The sequence below is a fragment of the Chiroxiphia lanceolata genome, chromosome Z (assembly GCF_009829145.1).
Source record: "Chiroxiphia lanceolata isolate bChiLan1 chromosome Z, bChiLan1.pri, whole genome shotgun sequence".
Classification (NCBI taxonomy): Eukaryota; Metazoa; Chordata; class Aves; order Passeriformes; family Pipridae; genus Chiroxiphia; species Chiroxiphia lanceolata.
In genome coordinates, this window is record NC_045671.1 from 36,834,909 (window position 1) to 36,857,437 (window position 22,529).

Genomic DNA, 22,529 nt, shown 5'->3' on the forward strand with positions numbered 1-22,529 from the left:
AATGAACAAACAACATAAAGTAACAGTATCCAAAGTTGATGGAAGCTGTGAGAGGGAAATTAATTGGATGCCCACTCTATACAGGCACAACAGATGCCAAATGACCCAGGGCACACTGTATGTCTCCTTCTTCATGCGCTGAGCCTGATACCATTTTTTCATGGTTTTAAGAACCTTTGTACCAAGAATATCAATGTTGTTCTGATGTAGCAACAGAGCTGTTCCTCTGTACTGCTCCCAAAATCAGGACACTGATTCTATTTAGTGGTATGCTAAGCAGGAGCAAACAAGGTACATCACTATCACAAAAATTAATCTGATTCAGAAATAGTAGAATATACTAGAACAGAATAATTTGTATGATTCTGAACTGGAATATATTAAACAAATTTCCAAATTATCACTCTGTTAATCCTTCCACACTGAAATATTCAGAGGAACTCCAATGCTATATGTCGGAGAGCTCAACTTATCCATAATTTCTACATCAGCTGAACATCTCGCCATAAATTCTGCATATATTGATGTATCTATGAGCCACCACATGCTCAGAGACAACAGTTCACAAATTGACAGGAAAAAAAAAATTTTTGTTTTTATCAAAATAGCTTGCAGAATGGTTTATTTTACAAGTTTATTAATCTTCACACAAAATTTTTCAGTTAGTAGCATTTCTGCTGAATTAAGTGTATATAAATATATATATTCACTTCGCACTAATATTCATTTCAGTCCAATTCTTGTTTAGTACATGAATGCAACTCCTCTGGTAAAAGCAAGCTGCCATTTAATTCAGCACTTTGTCCCTGAAAATGGACTGAAGCAAACATTTGGGAAAAGAACAAGAGCAATAGTTCCCATTGTGCTCACTGGGCCTTTTACACCAGCCTCTATTACAATTGTTTTGTAAGTCGTTGTAGACTTTCACCAATTTGTCTAAACTCCTATTTTAATACTTTTAATACTTTTTCATATTTTTGACAGCTACCATGAATTTTTTGACTGGGTATGGTATTTTAAAACTGTTTCTCAATACCAATTGCTTTATAGTTTATTTGTGCTTCAGTTCTGTTGTAAGAATTACAGGGCATTCTTTCCCTGATCACTTCCTCCAAGGCATTTTACATCATATCTTTCTCACTCACTTTTGCTCATTCTCTTGCTCTCACTCCTTCTCTCTCACTCATCTCTTTTCCTAGCTGTATCATTCGAATCTAATTCATCTCTTTTTGTATTAAATCCTTTCCTACTTGACCTAATTCTCATGGCCTTCTTGGTTCCTTTTCTAGTTCTACTATATTTTTTTTGAACAGCATGACCTGAACTACACACATCAAGCAGTGTCACAGCAAGACTTTATGCAAACGCATGTAACTTCTTCAATAACTCTGTCCTGGAGGAAAGATTCATATGCATGGAGAACTAAAATTTTTATTTATCTGTGGCTCAGTCACTCTAGTGTTCAGTCTATAATACTTCTGCTCTACCCCTTCAAAGAAAATAGAGAGCTTCCAGACAGGTCTCTTCACATAGCTGTATGGAGCCTTATGATTCATTACACAAAGACATAACTTCATTAAGCTGAGCTTGCAAATTATCTGGTTTGTCTTTCTCCCAACCTTCACCATTCTCAACTTAGGTTATGAGATTAAACAAATATTCTGCCTAGGTAAATTGGAAGTGATGTACTCTAGAATCCAAATGGGTCTCCCCATCAGCCTTACTAGTGAAATAAACATACAATCTGACAAAAAAGCTCTCTCTGTTTAGAATTGCCCAGCAGTTTTTACCACGTTTAAGACTGAGAGCAAAACAAGAATTGTATCTCTGACAGTTCTTTAGAGGGAAACTGGTAGGCATATCGACAAATTCATACTGCACAGTGTCATCTTTCTACCAATGCACCAAGCCAGGCTCTGTGCTCTGCGGAAGTCAGAAAATCCCGGTGTACTCAGAGCCACCATTCAAGATCAACTGCACAGACAGAATGTATTCACAGAGCAGTTTCACTGATTCAGAAGCTTTGTTTTCATACTGCCAGGCAGAAAACCACTGCATTGCTGTGCTGCTCCCAGACAGCCCTGCAGCACATCCACATGACAAAGCATCTTAATGCTTGAGGTCTCAAACCTTTCTACAGTGACAGTTTAGACTTCACAGTTGCTTCAGGGTTCTACAAAGCCTTTTCATAACACTTCCAAGCTATCCTATGGGTACTTTCAAGGTATTTCTGCCTAACTACCAACTCATACTTTCACACTCAAAAACATAATCATAAGCATGTGTTCAGACCAACCCACTGGGGGTAAAAAAAAAGGAAATACATATTTCCGACTTTAAATCACTGCCCAGGTGTCCTCCTGAAGGGACTTAAAGAATATATTTCACCACACTAATATCTTCCTTCAGTTCAATCTTCCATTGCCCTCAATACCAATGACCTCCTTCAACACAGTGTCAGCTCTAGTGACAGATGCTGAACAGATGCATTGTACCATTCTATTCTCATCTCATACCAGTTCAAAAAAAACCAAAAAAAGGATGTTCAGTCAACCCAGGGTATCTGGCACAGAATAAACCATGCTGCATTTCCTCAAGGGTAAGAGTGTGGTAATTGGCCCCAATATAATATCTAATACATTAAAATATACCAGTAAGTAGTTCCTTGAGTAGGAGAATCAGTAACAGCTCCTCCATCTGTGTTTCCTGTTTGAAACTACTAAAAAGTGCAAGCTCTAAATGGTGGTTTCTGTGTTCTTACTGTGTCTCTGTTTCAACTACTTCTAGATTTCCTGGAGTGGCTTTGCCCTACAGCATTTCCCACAGTCAGAATAATAATAGGGTTCTAACCACCATGTTGCAGTTTACCTTCTTGTAACCACACAGGAACCTAACATTCGAGAACTATATAGAATCACAGAATCACTAAGGTTAGAAGAGACCTTTAAGATCATCCAGTCCAGTCGTCCACCCAGCACTGCCTCTGTAACCCCTACACCACTAAACCACTGCACCCAGGGCCAGATTCAGACGCCTCTTGAACACCTTCAGGGATGGTGACTCCACCAACTCCCCGGACAACCTATTCCAACACCTGACCACCTTAAGAGTGAACAAATTTTTCCTAATATCTAATCTGAATCTTGCCTGTCTCAGGTTAAATCTATTTCCTCTTGTCCTCTCACTGCAGACATGGCAGAAGAGACCGGTCCTTCCATGTAGTTGTAGAAAGCGATGAGATCCCCCTGAGCTTCCTCTTCTTGAGACTAAACGAACCCAGCTCCCTCACCTGTTCCTCACAAGACATGTTTTTAAGACCTTTCAGGAGCCTTGTTGCACTTTGCTGAACACACTCCAGTACCCCAATGTCCTTTTTAAAGTGAGGGACCCAAAACTGAACACAGCACTAGAAGTATGGCCTCATCAATGCCGCATACAGGGGGATGATCACTTCCCTAGTCAAAACTGACCAAAACTGGCTTAAAAAGTTACTACAGCTGAGTCAGGGAGAAAGGCAATGTGATCCCAAATACTTAGTTTTCTCAGAAATTCACGTGAAAAAACCAACAGTTAATATATGAACATTAGGAACTCCTCTGTTCCCAGTGGAATATCATTACACATAAAATGGCATACTGCAATTTACTACATACTACTAGGATAGTCTTGACATCTTTTAATATATCCTGAGGCACAGTCTCCCTAAAGGAACATCCAAATATGATGCAAAAAGATAAAACAGCAGCTATGATGTAGAACCTAGAGTCTTTAACTGCTAGATAATTTGATGTCACTGTCATTATTACTCTGCCATATACCCAAAGATACAAAAAAAGCTATGCCTTCTTTTGTGTCTCCCATGCCTCCTTCTTTTGTGTCTCCCAGGATTTCTTTTCTGGTCTGGAATAGAAAATGGAAAACTATAGAAAATTTTTAAAAGTTTAAGTTCACCCAAAAAGATATACACACATTTACTTACGTAATAGGAAAGGATTGTTACAAAAGTGGGACTGAGGGGAAAAAGGAGTGTATACATTATAATTTACTTGAGAAATAACCTATAAAAACAATGTGTTTTCCCACATTTCAAAATTTTGTTCCAGTATAAGACAATTAGCTCAATTATCTACTGGTTTTTTACATCTGAATGTTCTAAACAGAAATTTTGAAACATTTCATTTGAAGCATCTGAAATATTGAAACAGCCCATTTTTTAAATTCTCAAACTCAGTCAAACATTTCAACACTCCTAAGTCAAAATGCTACATTTTGGTAGCATACTCTGAAAGAAGACATCTATGGTGAAATAAAGCAGGTATTTTTGCCTGCTTGGGCTCCCTCAATAAATTACAAAACAAAAGGACTGTAAATTAGCTTTTGGAGCAACTCTGAAAGCTTTGCACAAAAAAATTTACATATGAATAAAAGGGAGCAAGTATCACTAATAGATTAAATGCCAACAGGAGTAAATCTGCATAATATTTTATATATATGTATGTATGTGTGTGTACACTATATAATAATATACTATTATGTCATATAGCTTAACTATTCAAAGAGCCAATCAAGAATAATTCACTGAAAGCCAAAATTAAATGCATGATTTTGGCAGTTTCATTTGGAATCATTGATATAGCCCTTTCTGTAAAAAAAAAGAGACTGTTTGCTGTTGAATATAAACTACAGCAGAGGCTTTCAGCACTTCCAAGAAACTGGGCAAAGCACCATGAGTTGTATGCTACCTACATCAGAATCAATATTAAGTCTCCTAAAAAACAGTTAGGCTTTTTGGTTGCAGCTCCTATTATTTTTGGAAGAACCTTCAGAAGATGGTGCCTAGTCTCCATCTTTGTCAGCATTTAATATAAACTCCTTCCATAAAATTATAGAGAATTTTCTTAAAATTATTTACAAATCTAGTGTAAAAACTTTGCCCCACTACCTCTATTATGTTGTTGCAGACAGTGCAGCTCTCACCAGTTTAAGAAAGCACCTCCCTTGCATAAACTTTCTTTTTCTTTCTACTTTACAATCTGATGCATGTATAACCATATCTTCTCAGCCTTTGTTTTCCTGCACTAAATGCATTATGTCCTTCTTAATATCCTGTCATAAATAACTTCTCCATTCTCTTTATATTCTCTCTATATATACTGCTTCTCCTTCTTTCCTCTTTCCCTCCTCAGTTAAATTGACCTTTCTTAAATGCAGATATCTAGATCAGAATAGTTGAGGTCTCATTAGGGTGTAACAACATTAATACTTTCCTGAAATTTAATCCTAAGAAAAGGCAAATAAATTTATCATTATTTATTAGCCACATCATGAACTAAAACCAGACCAGTCACTACGCATTTTATACATTATCCCACATCTCTTTATTTGTCTATGGGGCGCTGAAGTACAATGTCATTGTTAACTGGTACAGGATGAATTATCACTTTCTTTTCAGTGGGAACACTAAACTGGGGAGTGCTGTTCCTAAACCATGACATGAGGCATTTACTGATGAACTTTTATCTAGCTACAATGCCTAAGTTCCGACATAATTATTCATAAAGTCTCATGCTTGTTATACTACTAAGAGATCGTTGGTTAATATGTTACTTTAAGATCAGAAAACGATCGGAACAGTCTTCTGCTGCAGAAGTTTCAAAATTCTTCTGCATCTGACTAAGAGGTATTTATGCATCTGTATACAGAAGCAAGATTCACGTAAGTGAACCTCTACAGGATTAGAGATTCAGAAGAGCCAGATGACATAAAAACAAAATTACTTTATTATAGCATTTGGTTGAAGTTTTAGTCCTTAGGATGGAGTTTGTGGCAGAGGAAATATCCACTCTGAGGGAAAGCATTTTATGTTTAAATACTTAGAAATGTAATCTTAAAAAAAAAAAAAAAAAAGGAAAAAACCAAACAAAACAGGACAAAGGGACAATAGAAGAAGATAGTGCATGTAAAAATAGCTTATTTTGATGAATTGTAACATAAGAGAAAAGTATGTCTCTTTCAACTCATCACCAGAGTTTTTGAGTCTGTATAAAGAAATGTCCCTTATGAAGCCTGTCCTAATTCACAAGAGAATTTAAAATAAAGAAATAATATCCAAGAGAAGTTATCCATCTGCTTAAAAGCATGAGAACATTTAAACATGCATGTATGGAAGATGTAAGCTTGACAAGTTTATTTAACAATGGTTGATACAAGCCATCCTAATACTCAGGATGGCTACAGTATTCTCAGTTGTTCGATACAAAAGGGAATGAAGACTTAAGATTTTTTAAGTAAGAACATAATTTGTTTCTCAAAATTGTCTTTTGCTGCTAACCAAGAGAAAATTTTAGCTTCCTTAAAAGCTATAATCTTCCATAAATTTAACATCAATTAGATATACTATAAGATATAAACAAACAACTGCATAGTTGAGGTGGATAAGACACTGCAGAGAATTTGAAATACGGGAACCATGTAAGGTAGGCTATAATAAGAATCACAATGGGGTTGAGTTCTTAGACTCTTTTTCTGAAGCATAACTTTTTTAAAGTATTCTGACTAAAAAAAATAATCAAAGTTTTTTTTGTAATAAAACAATCCCTTTGATTGCTGTTAAGTAAAATAACTTTTCTGTAGCTATTTTTGAGTGATGTCAGAGAAAGGCCCAACAGAAGTATTCATTAAGTTCTGCCTAATTATAGTCTAATCTAGCACTCCACCTAATTTTCCCATCAATTCCAACCAAGTGAACACCTTTGTAATTGCTATGAGTGTGCAGAATTAAGAACACTGGTCAGAATAACTGCTAATTATTTTCATTTTAAAAGGGGGTTGCAATGGAAATGATTTGCTGCAGCTTCACAAAGCTGTTGTAATTCTATAAGGTTGAGCTGATGGTGATTCCCAAATTCTGATGATTTTTGATAAAACTAATTAGGGTGTACCAAGAGATATCCAGCAAAATGGTTTTTTCCTCTTATAGCAGTTTCAAACTGGTGATTGTTTCCAGATATTAAATGCCAGTATATGTCCCCGAGATATTTAAAGTCATATCTAAGTCTTAATCTTGAGACCAGCAGGATGACACAGTAAAGGAGGAGTTCTGAATTTCACTGTCTGAAGACTTCTGCTTCCTGTGTTGACCATTCTTTCCTACTCTCAAACAGTTCAAATATCTGAAGCTAAGCAGGGGATAGCAGTAGCAAATCCCCTATAAAACATCACCTGCAGGACAGGACCACCTTACACCTAGGAAAGATGACTAATCACTGCCCACACAAACGCCTAGAGCACAGGCCTGTAAATCTTATTGCACAAATGCAAAGATGGTCACAGGGAGAACCAAACTGATGAATCCACACAACTTCACAAATCATGTCTGTTTTGTGTATTACAGATTTTAAGTCCATACAACCTGTAATGAGCGGAACAGAATTTCTCCTTTTAGCTGTTAAACTTAATAGGATTTTTGCCTACATATCCCAAGAAGTATATTCCATAGAAAACTAAAAATCCCAAATTCCACTGCACTGACAGAGCCTAGAGCTACTCTGTGCTAATTCTGTTTCATGCTTATAGATTATTTCTAGCTCAAGTGCCCAGGAGAACTACACAAATCAGAACGTATCAATTCACCTGAAATTATATAGATGAACTGAGGGGAAAATTAAATTAATAATGACACTTTAGGAACATCTACAGATTATGACCAGAGTATATATCCTTAGAGATACATAACTTTGCATGAGAATTTACATGTTTATTGAAAAAAAATCAATTTAGCATTACTAAAAAGCAAATGTAGTCGGAGATCATATACATACCCTCTGCTTCTCAGGGTCAACATACCGAATGCCAAAATAGTCTTTTTCCAGCAAGCTGTAATAGTTGCAGATGTGATCTATAAGAAACTGACCTTTGGTTTCCCTCTGTAAAAAGAGAAATAATTGATACATTATGTTGAGTATTCTGAACTTGCTGTCTACAAAGTCTAATCAAAGTGTCAAGGCAAATGGCACATGAAATTTGTTGTTATTCAGATGAGGACAAGGATTTAACCATTTATCTTCTCTAAAAGATGGAGGAGATTAATGATTAATACACTCTCTGCATATTCACAAATTCATTGGTTAAGAAAATATCATTACTACTCCTACCTCAGAAAAACGCATGCTGCTCTAATACCCACAAATTTATAATATTTAATATATTACTAGTAATCATATTTCCACTTGATGATATAATGGCATAGCAGATACTCACTTACATACAGAATTTCGAAACAGTGTGTGGGTTTTTTGTACGCCCCAAGTCTGTAAGCAGTTTTGGCAGTGAGTATCTTACTGGATCTTTATACAGTGCCCACAGCAAGACAGACCTGATCCTTAATTCCCAGTCAATAAAAGGAAAAAATGCCCAAATGACTGAAAGAGATGTTTTCATTTTTGCACTGCTTCTGGGTAAAAAAATTCATTCTTTATTTCTGCTTTCTTCAATCCCAATACTGTGTTTCATTTCTCCTTTATCTACTGCCTAATATGGAGATCCTACACGAATTTTCACGTTTCTTCTGATCAGCTGATGTGAGGGTTCAGCTTGGCTTTTTTTCCGAATTGTGATTTGTGTCAATATTAACACAGAGCTAAACCTTTTTGCCTAAAACAGCCCATTCCAAGCAGACAAAGGTGCTTTACCATGCAGTAGTGTCAGGTCTCTGCACTTTTTTTCCCTCTATCTGTCTACCCTGGTCCCACACTGAGACACCTTTGCTGTGGACCAGGTAGTGAGTTCTATCCTTAGCTGACATGAAACAACTTGAACTCACTTCTTTAATGTCTGGTGAATAGAAAGTACACAGGACATGCAATCGTGTTATATAAAAGATATTACTTAATTAGCCTTTCTTTAAAAACAGGCAATTTAAGCCATAAACAGGATGGCAAGCAAAAGGGAAAAGAAAGCTTTTGTATTTCTCAAGGTAATTTACAAAACTGGATATTGTTGTCATCTTCATTTCACATAGAAGCAATTGAGACAAAACCAGCACCATGACCTGTCTGAGGTCATACTCTAAAGGGCAGAGAAAGCAATGGCCTCAGGTCCACCACTCTCTGGTGAGACCTACTGCTTCCCACAGGAAAAATGAGACATGGTTCAAGACTGGAGAGTTAGAAAATAATACAATACATAAACAACTGCTTTGTTTTCCTATCTTCACAATTAAAAAGGAGTTCTGACATGGATACCGTTGCTTGTCTTTTCATTTCCATCACTAAACGAAGAGATAATTAAATAAAAACTACCCTCATTTAAGCCACTTACAGAGAGCTGCATTGCCCTTCCAGTGTGCCAAGGCATTCCATGCCATATGGACCTTCTCTCCTCTTGAATCCACTTCCAGCCACAATGGAATTACTAGTTTCTCTACAGATTTCTTTTTCCTACTTGTGGAGGCCTCAGCTTCCATTCCTATTGTGTAAGCCATCTACTTCCACTAGTCCTATCTTTTTCCACCTTTTATCTCCTACATATTTACCCCGTACTAGGTCCTATACTTTTCCATACTCTGCTTCTTGCCTGGAGGATATCTCTTGTCTTGTCTGCACCATGGTATTTCTATAAATTGTTTGCCTATTTTTAAACAGACATTGTCAAAGGATGTTAATCCAATCTGTCTATTCTGTACATGCTCATGTAACCTCATGCTTGGCACCCTGCACTGCTACCTTTTTCTGTGTTACATAGGTGCAAAGGTCTCCTTCTGTAATTGTTTCCTTCCAGCCTTGAGAAATTTAAAAATTAACTTGTTTGTCATTAGGAATGGTTAACAAACACACTGACATTTATTTGGTACTGTACCCAGTTACAAGTATTGGGCAGCCTAGTGACAACATAGAGAAAACTTTCCTCAAAATGCAAAGTCCTACCAAAGACTGAAAAGTGCAAAAAGAAAACTGTCATTCTGTGGCTGACAAAAAAGGTCTACATTTACACAGTCACATCTCAATGAACTGTTTTCTAATTGAAAAGCTTATAGTCTGCAAAGTTTTGTGACTATAAGAGACCATCAAAACATTAAGACAAAATTGCACAGTGACATTTCATTACAGAGGCAAAAGAAAAAATCATGAACACACACATGACATTTAAGTTGCACATATTTTTAAGATTAATCTAGAGCAAACTAAATAGAACTCAGAACGGAAATAACAGCTATTGACTGTTATTTCAAACATGAAAATAGATTTTACTAACAACAGCACATGAAAGAAATCCATCTCATCTGTAAATGAGGAAACCAGATTAGTCATATTTTCATGTGACAACATTAGAGGGTGTTAGTGGAAGAACACTCAGCAATACAATCGTCTAATTTCTACAGGTTTGCACTCTAATCTGTTCATTTTAAAAGTCTTTGCTTGACTAAATAATCACAAATCCTTTGAGTTCCTGAAGAAGCTGATAGAAGGCTATGGCAAGTACAGTGTTTTTCAATTCAGTAACAATGTTCCCTTTCTGAAAGGAATTGATGCCCTAGTTTTCTTGCTTGGAAGATAGACGATAGAAATAAACCAAACAAAAAAGAGCAAACGAACAAAAGCCTCCAAACTAAATTCATGCTCTAGGAATCTTTAAGCCTGCCATGGATAAATAAGAGAGACTAGTTAATAATCTCACCCTTGGTTACTATACACATCAGTTCACTACCAGATATTAAAAAATATTCAAGAAGTATAAAAGCTGGTAAATTGGGACATACATAATGTAATGAGTGTTTCCACAAGAAATACTGTTGCAAATGTTTCACTCTTAATGCTTTTTAAATACCTGAAATTTGAAAAAACTCAGATCTTAGTTGATCCACAGAGGAAAATACTTGATGTGGAACACAGCATGTCAAGTCCGAATTCATAATACATTGTGTGACAAGTAGGATGGGCAATTGTTGCTAATTTTGTTTTCTACAAAAAGCATACATAAACACTTTCTACACTTCTCTAACAATGCTCCAAATTCTCCTGAGCCTTAGAAATTGATGATCTTTCTCATCTCCCATGTTCTTATTACATATTACTACTTATCACCGTACTACAAAAGAATATATTAATTTCAAAGTTTATTCTCATTTGTGAAAGAATATGGATAAATTAAATTAGAAACTGCCAGTCATCCACAAGAGAGCAGAGGAATGGATTTAGGTCACAGGATAATGAATATAAAACATTGCCTGAAATTTCAGACATTTGCCATGTAGCTTTCCAACTAAGCAATTCTTTTAAACAAACAAACAAACAAACAAAAACAATCCCCAGACCCTTCTATATCAAAAAAGTACTTTGCAGCAATTCAGAAAAATACTTTTAATACCACATTTTTAGGATGTTTGTCAGAACATGGAAAAATTACATCATTAAAAAAAGCCATTATTTTCAAACACTACTGAAACATGTCAGCCACAAACAAGAGGAACCTAAGAGCAAAAATTAAGTCATATTTTTAAAATTTTCACAGCTCGAACCTTTGATAATTTTACCACAGTTTACCCAGAAGTCATCAACTACTCTCCAACATAGAAGACATATGTAGGCAGAAACAAGAGTCACAAAAGTATGCGAGCAAGAGATAGGAAATGTCCTGGATTGTAATCAATACAATGTTTTCAATGAAAGAATACCATGTTAAACAAGCCACTTTTTTCTAAGTCCATTAATTGAAATATATCTATCTCAAGTGAGATATATTTTCCTTTAGATTTTTGTAATCTATACAATGGCTTTAAACAAAGTCCTATGATGTAGACATTTCACACACTCAACAAAAAAACAGGCTTTTGGAGATTCCTATAAATAATTTGAGGAATTACTCCCTGATTTGTTTAGATAAATTGGCACAGACAAGATGAGTATGTGTTTCCTAAGGCTGCATTTGAATATCTGACCTTAATACCACTAAAATCCCACAACAAACCCCAACACACATGCAAGGAATATAATGCCATGTAAATGACAAAATCCCTGAACACAGAAGGTCAGCTTACAAATAACTGTTAAACTTTGCTTTTTAAGCTGGGTCAAAAGTTTTCTATTATAACATATACAGATCAAACTAAACTAGCAGATGTTGCAAAAGAATTAAGCAGAACAAGGGACATTCTCCACTCCAACAAGACACAAACACATGCTCATACAGAGTCTTCTATTGACGGACTCACAGGACAACCTGAGTTTCTTCCTTAGTAAGACACTGCATAAATGATTCATTTTACCTATCAGACACACTTATTACAGCTTCCATTTCTGCAACTCTGCAAATTTATGACTGACTAACACAATTCCTTGGTAATTTCTCTGTTATAGAGAAACTAATCCAAGCAACCTTTGTTGCTGTTGAGCAGTTTAAGTCTAACACATTATCCCCATCTCGTGTTTGCTGTGGGGATTTCTTATTTTTATTCCTAATTTCTTTATGCAACTTAAAAAACAAGGGAGATTGTATCTTGTTCTGTCAATTTAACCATTGTCCAATGATGCAAAATGAGACCACAAGACATTTGTAACCGCTTCACAAATCTGAAAGTGAGAAGAAAATCATTTATAGCAGTTTCATATTCTGCATTCAGTGAAATGTCTTCCTTATTTGCATTTGCTTCACTGTAGAGTTCTGTGTCTATTTATCTGAATGTTGTCACAAGGAAGAGCAAGAGTCACAAGCAGATTAAACACAACGCTTCTGCTCTGTTATCTAACCACTGAAGTCCTGCCAGCTGTGCTTATCTCTGTTAGGAAGCCAGTGACATTACTAAGAAGCAGTGCAGAGTCATAAACACAGTATTTATTTGTACTGGGGATTTCAATCCTCATCCTGTAAGTGTCTTTACTTGTGCTAACAGTTCCCAACAGTGACCCTCTGTGTAAAGCTGGTCACATAATTAAGTGCTTACTTGAGTGTAAAGCCACTCAAAAAAAATTTAAAAAATAAAAAATAATACCATGTATATAAAAAAAAATTTAAAACCACAATTAATCCAGCATTTCTGTTTAAATAAGTGGAAAGTCAGGCTCTCAGGCAAGGCAAGCATAGCATCTGATTTGTTATGCCTGTTTTCTTTAGTATGTAACATATTTTGAAGTCCTATGGATGTAAAAGAATTAAATACATGTATTCAAGAACAATCATAATAACACCATTGAATGAAAACTAACCTAGGCAGAAAAATGGACAAGTGCATCTAGGGCTAAAATAAGTAATTCAAAAAGCATATTTAGCCACTGAAAACTGAAATAGATGCTTCTGTTGACAATACTTAACAAAAATTATAAAAGACAACAGAGCTAAACTATGCCTTTGACTGCCACATCTCCTATTTCTAAATTCTCTTTGGATTTCTGAATTCTCTTTGGATATCCTCTTCCAGTGATGAGCTCATATTTCTTCTAGGCTTTTCATGAGAGAAATAACTTGAATCCCAGTAGGAACATATCTTCCATTTCATCGACAATTATTCTATAATTCAGTATGGGGTCAGCTCTCGTGCACAAAAGTATGGCTATGAGAAGGACATCTGGGAGCAACTCTCTGCTCATGTCAATTTTGAGACAGCTGTCATCACATTTGCATTTGTTTCCAGTAGCACAACAAACACTCACTAAGCATCACTATTACAGTGGGGATGTACCATGGAAGTGGGACTCATTTAATATCAACCCTTTGGAGCTGAATAGGGAGGAGGGCTAAGGGTACAGAGAACGAAAGCAATGCCTGAATTTCACAGTATCTTCTAGATGAATTTTTAAGTTCTGCCTGAATAGCCACATCAAGAAGAGAATCTTCATTCTGCAACAACCAAAAGCAGTGAGGTAGAACAGGCTTAGCTCCAAGCTGGCAACACTGGGCCATCCCTAACCCTGACAACCTTCAACATGCTGTGCAAATTTCTTATGGCTCCTTAGATTTATGGATTCACTGAAACTACAAATTACAGCAAGTACTCACAAAACAGATACACAAACAAGTTCTTTACCATTTTTGTTCCATCTTTGGAAACAGCAACAGGAATATCTGAAGAAGTTTCACAAGAGCTAGACATTGCATAATGCCTTCAAAATATAAAGAACAACATGCCTGTTTCATTACTCAATTAATATGTTATAACTTTTTAAAAGGAATTCCTCTTATAATCAGTAACCTATTTTAAAGTATTTGAAAATACACTGTGAGTCTTATGCAACATTTACCTGAAAAGTTTTCTTAATTGTAAGAACAGCTGAGTATACTTTACTTTTTTTTTTTATTTTAGAAACAAAGTATTTATCGCATATTTTTTTCTTTTGTTTACAGTGAGGAATCAATTTTATTTCTACAAACCTGAATTAAAGGGGAAAAAAAAATGCTGATAATTTTAATGAAAAGCACAAAACTTAAAATTGCAATAAAGCAGCTGGCATTTCCTTAATTATGAAAGTCCTCGTCCACATATTGTTTTGTATTAATTACCTATTCCAAAGTATATATTTCATGCCATAAACTAGTTAACAGATCTGTATTATTTGTCATGATTTATATCAACATTGTCAAATTCTAGAATGTAGGGAAGGATGGATTTTAAATTTGTCTCTTAATGCTTTTTGTTATGTATAAAAGAATATGAATACATGAAAGAAAGCGTTAGAATTATTGCCCATTTTATTTCATAGGGAATTTAGCAGCCAGTAGTGATAACCTTTGCCCACAAAAATGGTCTCTGGTTTTAAAACTCATTTGGTAACCTGGAATGGGTCTTGAAGAATATCATTTTTACAAATTTCTAAGCCACTCTTTATCAGTTGAGCCCCATTTGCTATATGTTAATAAAAAGAATTAAACTTAAGGTAAAAAGAAGCCACAAATCAGTCCCTGTCACTGTTTCATTTGGGCAACAAATATACAAATGCATCTCAAAGATAAAAAAGAAAGGAAAGAAAAAAAGAAGAATGTCCATGCTGTGAAGAAAAGAAATAAGGGGTGAGCAATTTCGAGGCTGAATGTGTGGATGCAGCTGTGGAAGCTCTATCAATCTTAAATGAAACTGCATGGCTAAATGTACACGGCATTGAAAATTTAACCAGAAATTACTGCTCCAATGAGGTCAGAAACATGCTTGTCAGGTTACTCTTATGTGCTAACTCAGTTGGGAAATTAAGAGGATCATTTGAGGCAACTTATTTTTCTTTAGTTTTGCACTATTCACTTGCAAAAGATTTGTCCATAAAAGAGCATCTTTTTACCCTCTCTTGAATTAGAGGTTATTGTATGAGGATAGTGATCCAATAATAAAAGATGAAGGGGTAAAAGAGATAAGTACACTACAGAAAAATAAATGCTATCCTAAAGGCAAAATATATGGAAAATGAAAATTTTATTCTACTATGCAGCAAAACCCAGGCAGCAGGAGTGAAGACAAGTAACAGCTTTCACACAATCAGTTCTTGACCTCAGTGCTGTTCTGCAAGTAAATTACTCTGACCCGTGAGTAAATTACAAATGATAAAAATAAATATTTATAGTTCACATAGTGCAGTTCTCAAAAGTCTCCACCAGTATGGCAGGCAAACATTGAAGAAACCACAAATGTGACATTCATTTACAGGGCTCATCATCATTTTCTGTCCCTCTGCACATGGGCAACACTTAGCCATTTAGGTTCTGTGTCCCTGAAGTGGTAGCCTCACAGAAGGCTTGCAGCATTAACTGCTCACTTCTGGTAACAGCTTCCATTAGCACAGCATTCAATGCCATCTGAGGCACTATTGATTTCTTAAAAGGATTTGAGTCCTTCTGTCAACAAATCTATTGCTTTATTCAATATCCATCATTGTTCTGCAAAGCTAACTCTACTTTCTCTCTTGCATCCTCAACATCATACCACATCTAGGAAAGTGGATGAGAGATTTCAAGGATGACTTGTCAGCCCCCAGCTACAAAGCAACCTAAAAGCCGAATCAGGATTTTGACAAAATTACCTAACGTCCCTCAGTACAGGTGATGGTCAACAATCCTCCCCATGCAATACCTGGCCCCATACAATACTGAATCTTCTCAGTGGGTTCAGCAAACCCAGAAAAAGTACTACATATTTGTGGTGGTGGTAAAACAGTTTTCCCCCTGAAGTTATAAAATGGTAAATCCCCAGGGGGTGGTGACCCTCGAGGTTTGAACCAATGAGCACTTTTGCAAAATACAAACATATCACAAGCAGAACGTAAGAGAAGGTGAGGTAGTTGTAGTTGTTGTAGGAGAGGTGGCCATGTTATGAGGCCACGAGGGGAAGTACAAATCTTTAATTATACTATCTTTTTTAACAGTATGCCCTTATTTTACAAAAGGAGTACTTTAAAAAAGAAGAGCAACCAAAAATACTTGTAGGCAAATAAGACCCTTCCCTGAGCACAAGCAGAAGAGAGAATCAGTGTGGTGTGACACAGCTTAGTTAAGCTGCTCACAGAGAAACAACCAACAGGGTTGTTGCAAGAATGCCCCTTCACAAGTACATTTCAGGGCTCAGCCGAACGTGTTGAACCCCAGCCACAGTAAGGGTCATGCAAGAACAACAACGCCCTTTCCACATGAAGTGGGAAAATATGACCACAGCAGAGAAGGGCAAGTTGAAAGAATCAATGAGTAGGGCAGGGGATCACCTGTAAGCACTAATATTGGCACCTCAGCTGGCCTCCTCACCACAGCCCCCACCAGCTTGGGGTTATTCCCGTGTTCCTCTCCTTGCATGAGGAAATACAGCATGAATGCCTGCAAGCATAACATGGGATGTACATGCACTGGACGAGAGGAAAGGAGGAAGAAAAGGAAGATCATGGAATGTAATCCTTAGAGGGAGAGATTTTCTAACTGCTGAATTAATACCCATTGAAAAGGCTATTAGAGTGATGTGCAAGGCTAAGATCTTACATAATGAGTAGAATACATATATTACAGAAATTTGATCCATCATTGTGTGGATTACTCCAGAATCACAAACCAGTTGTGTGATTGCCAGTGGTCCGGCAATATCATCTCTGAAGCACACCAAATCTCAACAAGTGCTGCAAATCACAGATAATGTCTCCTGACAGACAAGACCCTCAGTCATGGTGATGAAGTCAACATCTCACAGTGAACCAGCTGAAAGTGTAACTTGTATGCTAATCTGATGTGATAAGGGCCTAGATGAAAACTTTTGGCTAACTGAGGAATCCTCACTGTGCTATGCACTTGAACTGTCATACATATATGACAGATATACCATAGATATCATTGATAGACATACCATAGAATTGTGTTGTTAGTGCCTCAGAGGACACTTGTCATAATACCTACTGCAGGTCTTCAAAAACGTTATTATGGATTGCAAGAGGGTCATCATGCACAAAAAGGTCTCCCACCTTTTACTAATTTAGAATTCATGACACATGTTTCTTTCCATTAGTCACCTTGCTCACCTACACCAGGTCAGTAACTCCTTTCTGAGTAAACTATTTGGTCTTTACCAGTACTGGAGTACAGTCACTCACTTTTCCCATGTGCCTTGACTGAAGAAATTTTGTAACTTCAAGGATCATGTTGGGTCATTTCCCATTTCAGGAAAGTGTTTTATTTCATTACTCTCTTTCAGCAAACTAAAGAATAATTTTATCATGAGACACTATTTCCAAACTGCTCAACTAGTGCTTTATAGACACAGATGGTTAAATATATTTTCCTGCCAGAAACAGACAGAAAAGATTCTTTCATCAATACTCTCCCCCTCCCTTTTAATAATCCCAGCTGTTAAATGCTTGATTTGAAGGAAAACAAACTTCATTAAATTTTTGAGATTAGACATCCAATCTTCAGAAAAGCAAATCTATGATAGATTGAAAATATTGGAGAAAGAAGTCCTCCAGAAGCATTCCTTGGACATAGCGCCTACACCAAAGCACCCCAATGATTTAATAAAAGCCAGCTATTGGCATCTGAGAAGGAACTCCTTCTCTGTCTCATACAAGCCTCTGCCTCTTTGCCAAAGAAAAATTCCCAGTTCACAACTTTTTTTGTAGTAGTAGGGAAAGCTGGATTGATTTTTTTTCTTTCCTTCTCTCCTTCTGAATGTTGTTCAGTCCTTGAAGGACACATGAACTGCCTCATTAGCACTACCTAAAATAAGACCTCCACTTGATAGTGTAGCCAGAGCAAACCTTGCATTTGTAATCATCACCTCACAAAATTACAACTATGGTTAGTCTTTTTTTCCCACTCTTTTAAGAACAATTATAAGAATCCAAAATTAAACCAAGTCTTTTCTAATTTTTTTTAAATATCATCACAACATACATGACACATTTTAAAAAATCCAAATGGAGGGCTCTACAGACTTGTTCCATTAACCACAGCTGTAAATGAAGAAGATAATAAAGCAATACATTTTACAGACTCCATAATTGTTTCACCATTACTAAACTCCATTTTTTCTCCCTTACTGTGTCAGATTCATCTTCATCTTTCTGTCCTGTGCCCAAACTTCCTGTTCCCACAAACTCAGCAGAAATCAAAGGCAAGCTGACCTCGCCTTTTACTGTTTCAGTAATTGGTCTGTTTTTCACATCTTTCAGTCATACAACATATTGACAAACTATTAAAACACATCCTTTCTGACTAAGTTGGGAACTCACCACACTTTTTTCTTCTTAGCAGTAGTTACTCTTGCATCTCTTTTAAGATCCCCACTCCCAAAATAAATCCTAGGATACTGCAAATATTTCTTTACACCTAGTAACTGGAAAGCAAAGGTTTGAATTACATACCAAATCACAACTCACTTTTCCCAGCGCAGATTCTGATCTTACAGAAGCACAATATATGTCTACTCAGAACACAGCTTGCTATCTTTGGTATTTGTAAAATTTTAGCTCTCTGTCTAAACTGAATGAAAAAGAAGGAAAAAAATATTTCATAGTGTATATTTAAATATTAGGAGTTTTCAGATATGTTCCATGGTGGCTGGCATTTGAGGAAAGCATTGAAAATTTAGTTTATTGCATATGACGTGGAGGATGTTTATCCACACTGACCAGTTTCCCTCAGCTATCCACACTGCCTGTTACACTGAACACAAAACTCATTAAAACAAGAAAAAAACAGAGTAAGATGTTGAGTAGGATCAGCTGTATTCATTTTACTATGTGAAGCAGTGGATAAGAAAGCCATATAATGGAACCAAATTCTGTATGCAATTGAGCATAGTTCTCCTAAGCAAATTTCTTCAGAAAAGTCAAATTCTAACACTGAAAATTTTAAAAAAAAAAAAAAAAAAAAAAGGAAAAAGAAAAGAGGAAATAAATGTGCCGTGTTAACAGGTATTTAAGCATCAAAACAAATTTTTGGAGATAAAGTCCTGTTCTCACACAGGTGGTTAAGGGGATGGGAGAGACCTGACAAAAAATTATGACATACAGTAACTTTCATAAATATATAGTACAGCTGGTTCCTAGGTCACCAGTTGCATCAGAAGGGTCTCTTTTTATATTTCTGTCACATTTAGAATAGAAGCAGAGCCGTAGCAAATGCCAGGATGAAAGCTAACCAACTTGACAAAGGAGTGAACAGCTTTGAATATTATTTCAAAATAAAAAAATTAAGTAAAGTTTCTTTTGCTCCTCTGACTGTTGAAAAATCTGCGCTTAACTTCTTGTAATTTGGAATCAAACTAAAGCTATATTCTTCTTACCCAGGTCTTCCACAAGTACTACAGGCTTACATAAAAAAAAAAATCTCTTAAAAAGCCTCTTAAGAAAGAGCTAGAGGCAGTGCAAGGCTCACATGCAGATTTTAACAAGCAAAGCTCTGACAGCTTCATAGCTGCTCTGCCAAAACTGACTACAAAACCTCAGGACACAGTTGTTTTATAATGAATCTCTTTTTCAAAACTGGAGAAGTTACATAAATAAGCAGATGACACCAAAGAAGAAAAGATACCTTGTCTTACAGCACAAGGCAACTTCTTGGATTTCTCCTTCTGCCTGACTCAGTGATGCAAAAAGGACTTTTGGGAAATAAACCAAGAAACAAACCAGTATGGGAATTGGCAAGAGAGTAAGGAGACATTTCAGTGCCCTTAAACCCTCCTTGTGGGATGTAGCAACCATCCTTAGCCATGTACCCTAAGTACAAGAAGAGCAGCAAGCAGAAGGAAAGCAGAGAGCAGGGAAGACTTCACCACCAATTGCACTGCTGTCATTAACTCAAACCCATCCATCTTCACATGTTCTCTGAAGAGCCTTAGAGAAATTATTGGATTCACAAATTGACCGAGAAAGTACTAGAGTTAAGCATAACCACATCAAAGACACGAGACCCAGTAAACCAGGGTATATTCTTCCAGATAAGATGGAAAATGCCATTTCTTCCAAGGCATTTAAACCTTAGTGTAAGAGTCACAACCTGCTGTTATGCTGCCCTGTCTCACCACCTGGTCTCCTCTAACCCTTCCCAGTCCTTCCCATCTTCCTCTTCACCACACAATAGTGGGTGGTCAGCCTCAGTCCACCCAGATAGGTAGCGCACATTGAGATACCTGGCAGCCAGTGCTCTGAAGTTTTGTCTTCATCACCCTCTCTCAATAGAAAATAGAAACCCCAAAGTAAAAGAATATCAGTTTGTATGCTCTGAGCACTTGACTGTAAGTCTGAGTTATAGGCATGGCAGAAGAGCACACACAAGTGGTCAGTGGTGCACTGATGTCAGAAAGCCCCAAACTACTGAAGTACACAGCTTCACAGTGTGACTGAAATGTATTTCAATAATTCTATACATGATCATCAATTCGAACAGTGACCCAACTGAACCCCTGCAGTACATGCCGTCATACATAACTGTCCTGGAGAGCAGCAGCAATTAGTCTTGAAATATTTAATTAAGAATCTCTCATGGTCATGGCTGATAGATAAAAAATGGTGACCATCATTATATATTTAGCTTATTAAAGGCACTTCCTTTTCTAGCTTATACTGCATCTTTGCTACGTCTCACACACATTTTTTATACCTGTATATCTATACATACACACATACATGTACACACTCTATACAAAAATATGTAAGAAAGATGCAAAGAAAAAGGATTGAAGAATTCTAAAATTAGAAAATGCCATTAGAGCATTTGACTATCTGCATAACTTGGAACATACATTAATGTGTCATACTAGTCAGACTTATTTTTTGTCATACTCAATAATTGCATTTTTTTTCTACAGCATGTCTTCATCCAATGCAGTCAATCTTGATTTAAAGCTTTAAAAAAGAAGAAGTTGAAAATATGCAGATTCTGCTGCTGGTTTATTCTACTGTATTACGAGCTTTGCAGAACAAACTTGGAAAAACCCCATGCTTCAGCTGAACTGGTACCACAGAGTACCATGATTTCCCACAAATATTTTTACTTAAATAAAGATACTAAAAAAAAAAGCTACCTATCTAGAAGAATCTCTTTTGATCAAATGGATTTAATGAAGGACTGTGATCTATTTGACAGCATTCAAAAACTGTTATTTTAAAAGGTACATATGCTGTCATATTTAATAATATTCACTTTATCACAAAACCAGAACACATTCCAAAGTTTTAAGCACAGCTTTTCTCAAAACATTTTAAAATATAGTTTCATCCCTATTTTATCGTGTCCCTAAAACAGCTGTGGGCAGCCAACTTGAAGCACCATATTGGGTGAATATATATAATATATATATAAGGTGAATTTTTATAATATATATATATAAGGTGAATTTTTTACAGATCAACAGTCTTAAAATACACATACGCACAACCTATGTCAAACATCTACCTAGTTCTTCAACATCACCCTTCAACATTACGTAAAACTTCACCATCCCAACAGCTCCTGATATATTGAGCACCAGTGAAATCTATAGCTATGCTTTCACAGAAGGAGTATGAAAGGGAAAAAAAGATATTGGAAAATTAGGAACATCTCACACAATCACCTGCCTAATTTATACTGAAAGCCATTAACTTGCTGTATACGCAATTTTAGGTGAGAGTTACAGGCTTGCAGTTTCTTATAACGGTGGGGTAAAGCCATTATTTGATGCAAGAGCAGCTTTCCCAAGTCCAGTTAGTTTTCAGCCCTTTGCTCAAGTATAAATCTTGTCGCCATGCCTTTTGGGCACCCTCTCCGTCCCCAAAAGCACCTCTGCACAGACTTGTGCAGACTGCACACATGGCACTGGACCTCAAGCTCCCAAAGTCCACTGGTTTTCCTGCCCTGCTGCCTACTGTCCTGCCCTCCAATAGCTGATGTCAAGCTAGCATCAAGTAAAGAGTAAGGGGTAGGTATATCCTTTTTATACTGGCACTGGATACACTCATTTCCAGTAAGTTCATGACAGATTAGTAAAACAGAAGGCAGGCAGGCAGCTTGCCCTGGGATGGAATTGTGCACTCCCTCTCCTAAAAACATGAAACCAGATGTCAGCCCTGGCTCTATAACTATCATGGTTCTTATCTCAC

General features: G+C 36.5%; 1 protein-coding gene across 3 annotated transcripts in view; it reads right to left on the reverse strand.

Annotated features, from left to right (window-relative positions):
- FRMD3 (FERM domain containing 3) overlaps nucleotides 1-22,529 on the reverse strand; it is a 150,954-nt gene that overhangs the window by 65,720 nt on the left and 62,705 nt on the right. For 2 of the 3 annotated variants that reach the window (XM_032674950.1, XM_032674946.1), the window contains exon 2: nucleotides 7,821-7,925. Coding sequence is in view for 1 of the 3 variants with exons in the window: in XM_032674946.1 (XP_032530837.1) it covers nucleotides 7,821-7,925 (105 nt within the window). In the remaining 2 variants the exon portion in view is untranslated. Of the gene's footprint in view, nucleotides 1-7,820; nucleotides 7,926-22,529 lie in introns of those variants that run through there. The other variant, XM_032674948.1, reaches the window with a different exon arrangement.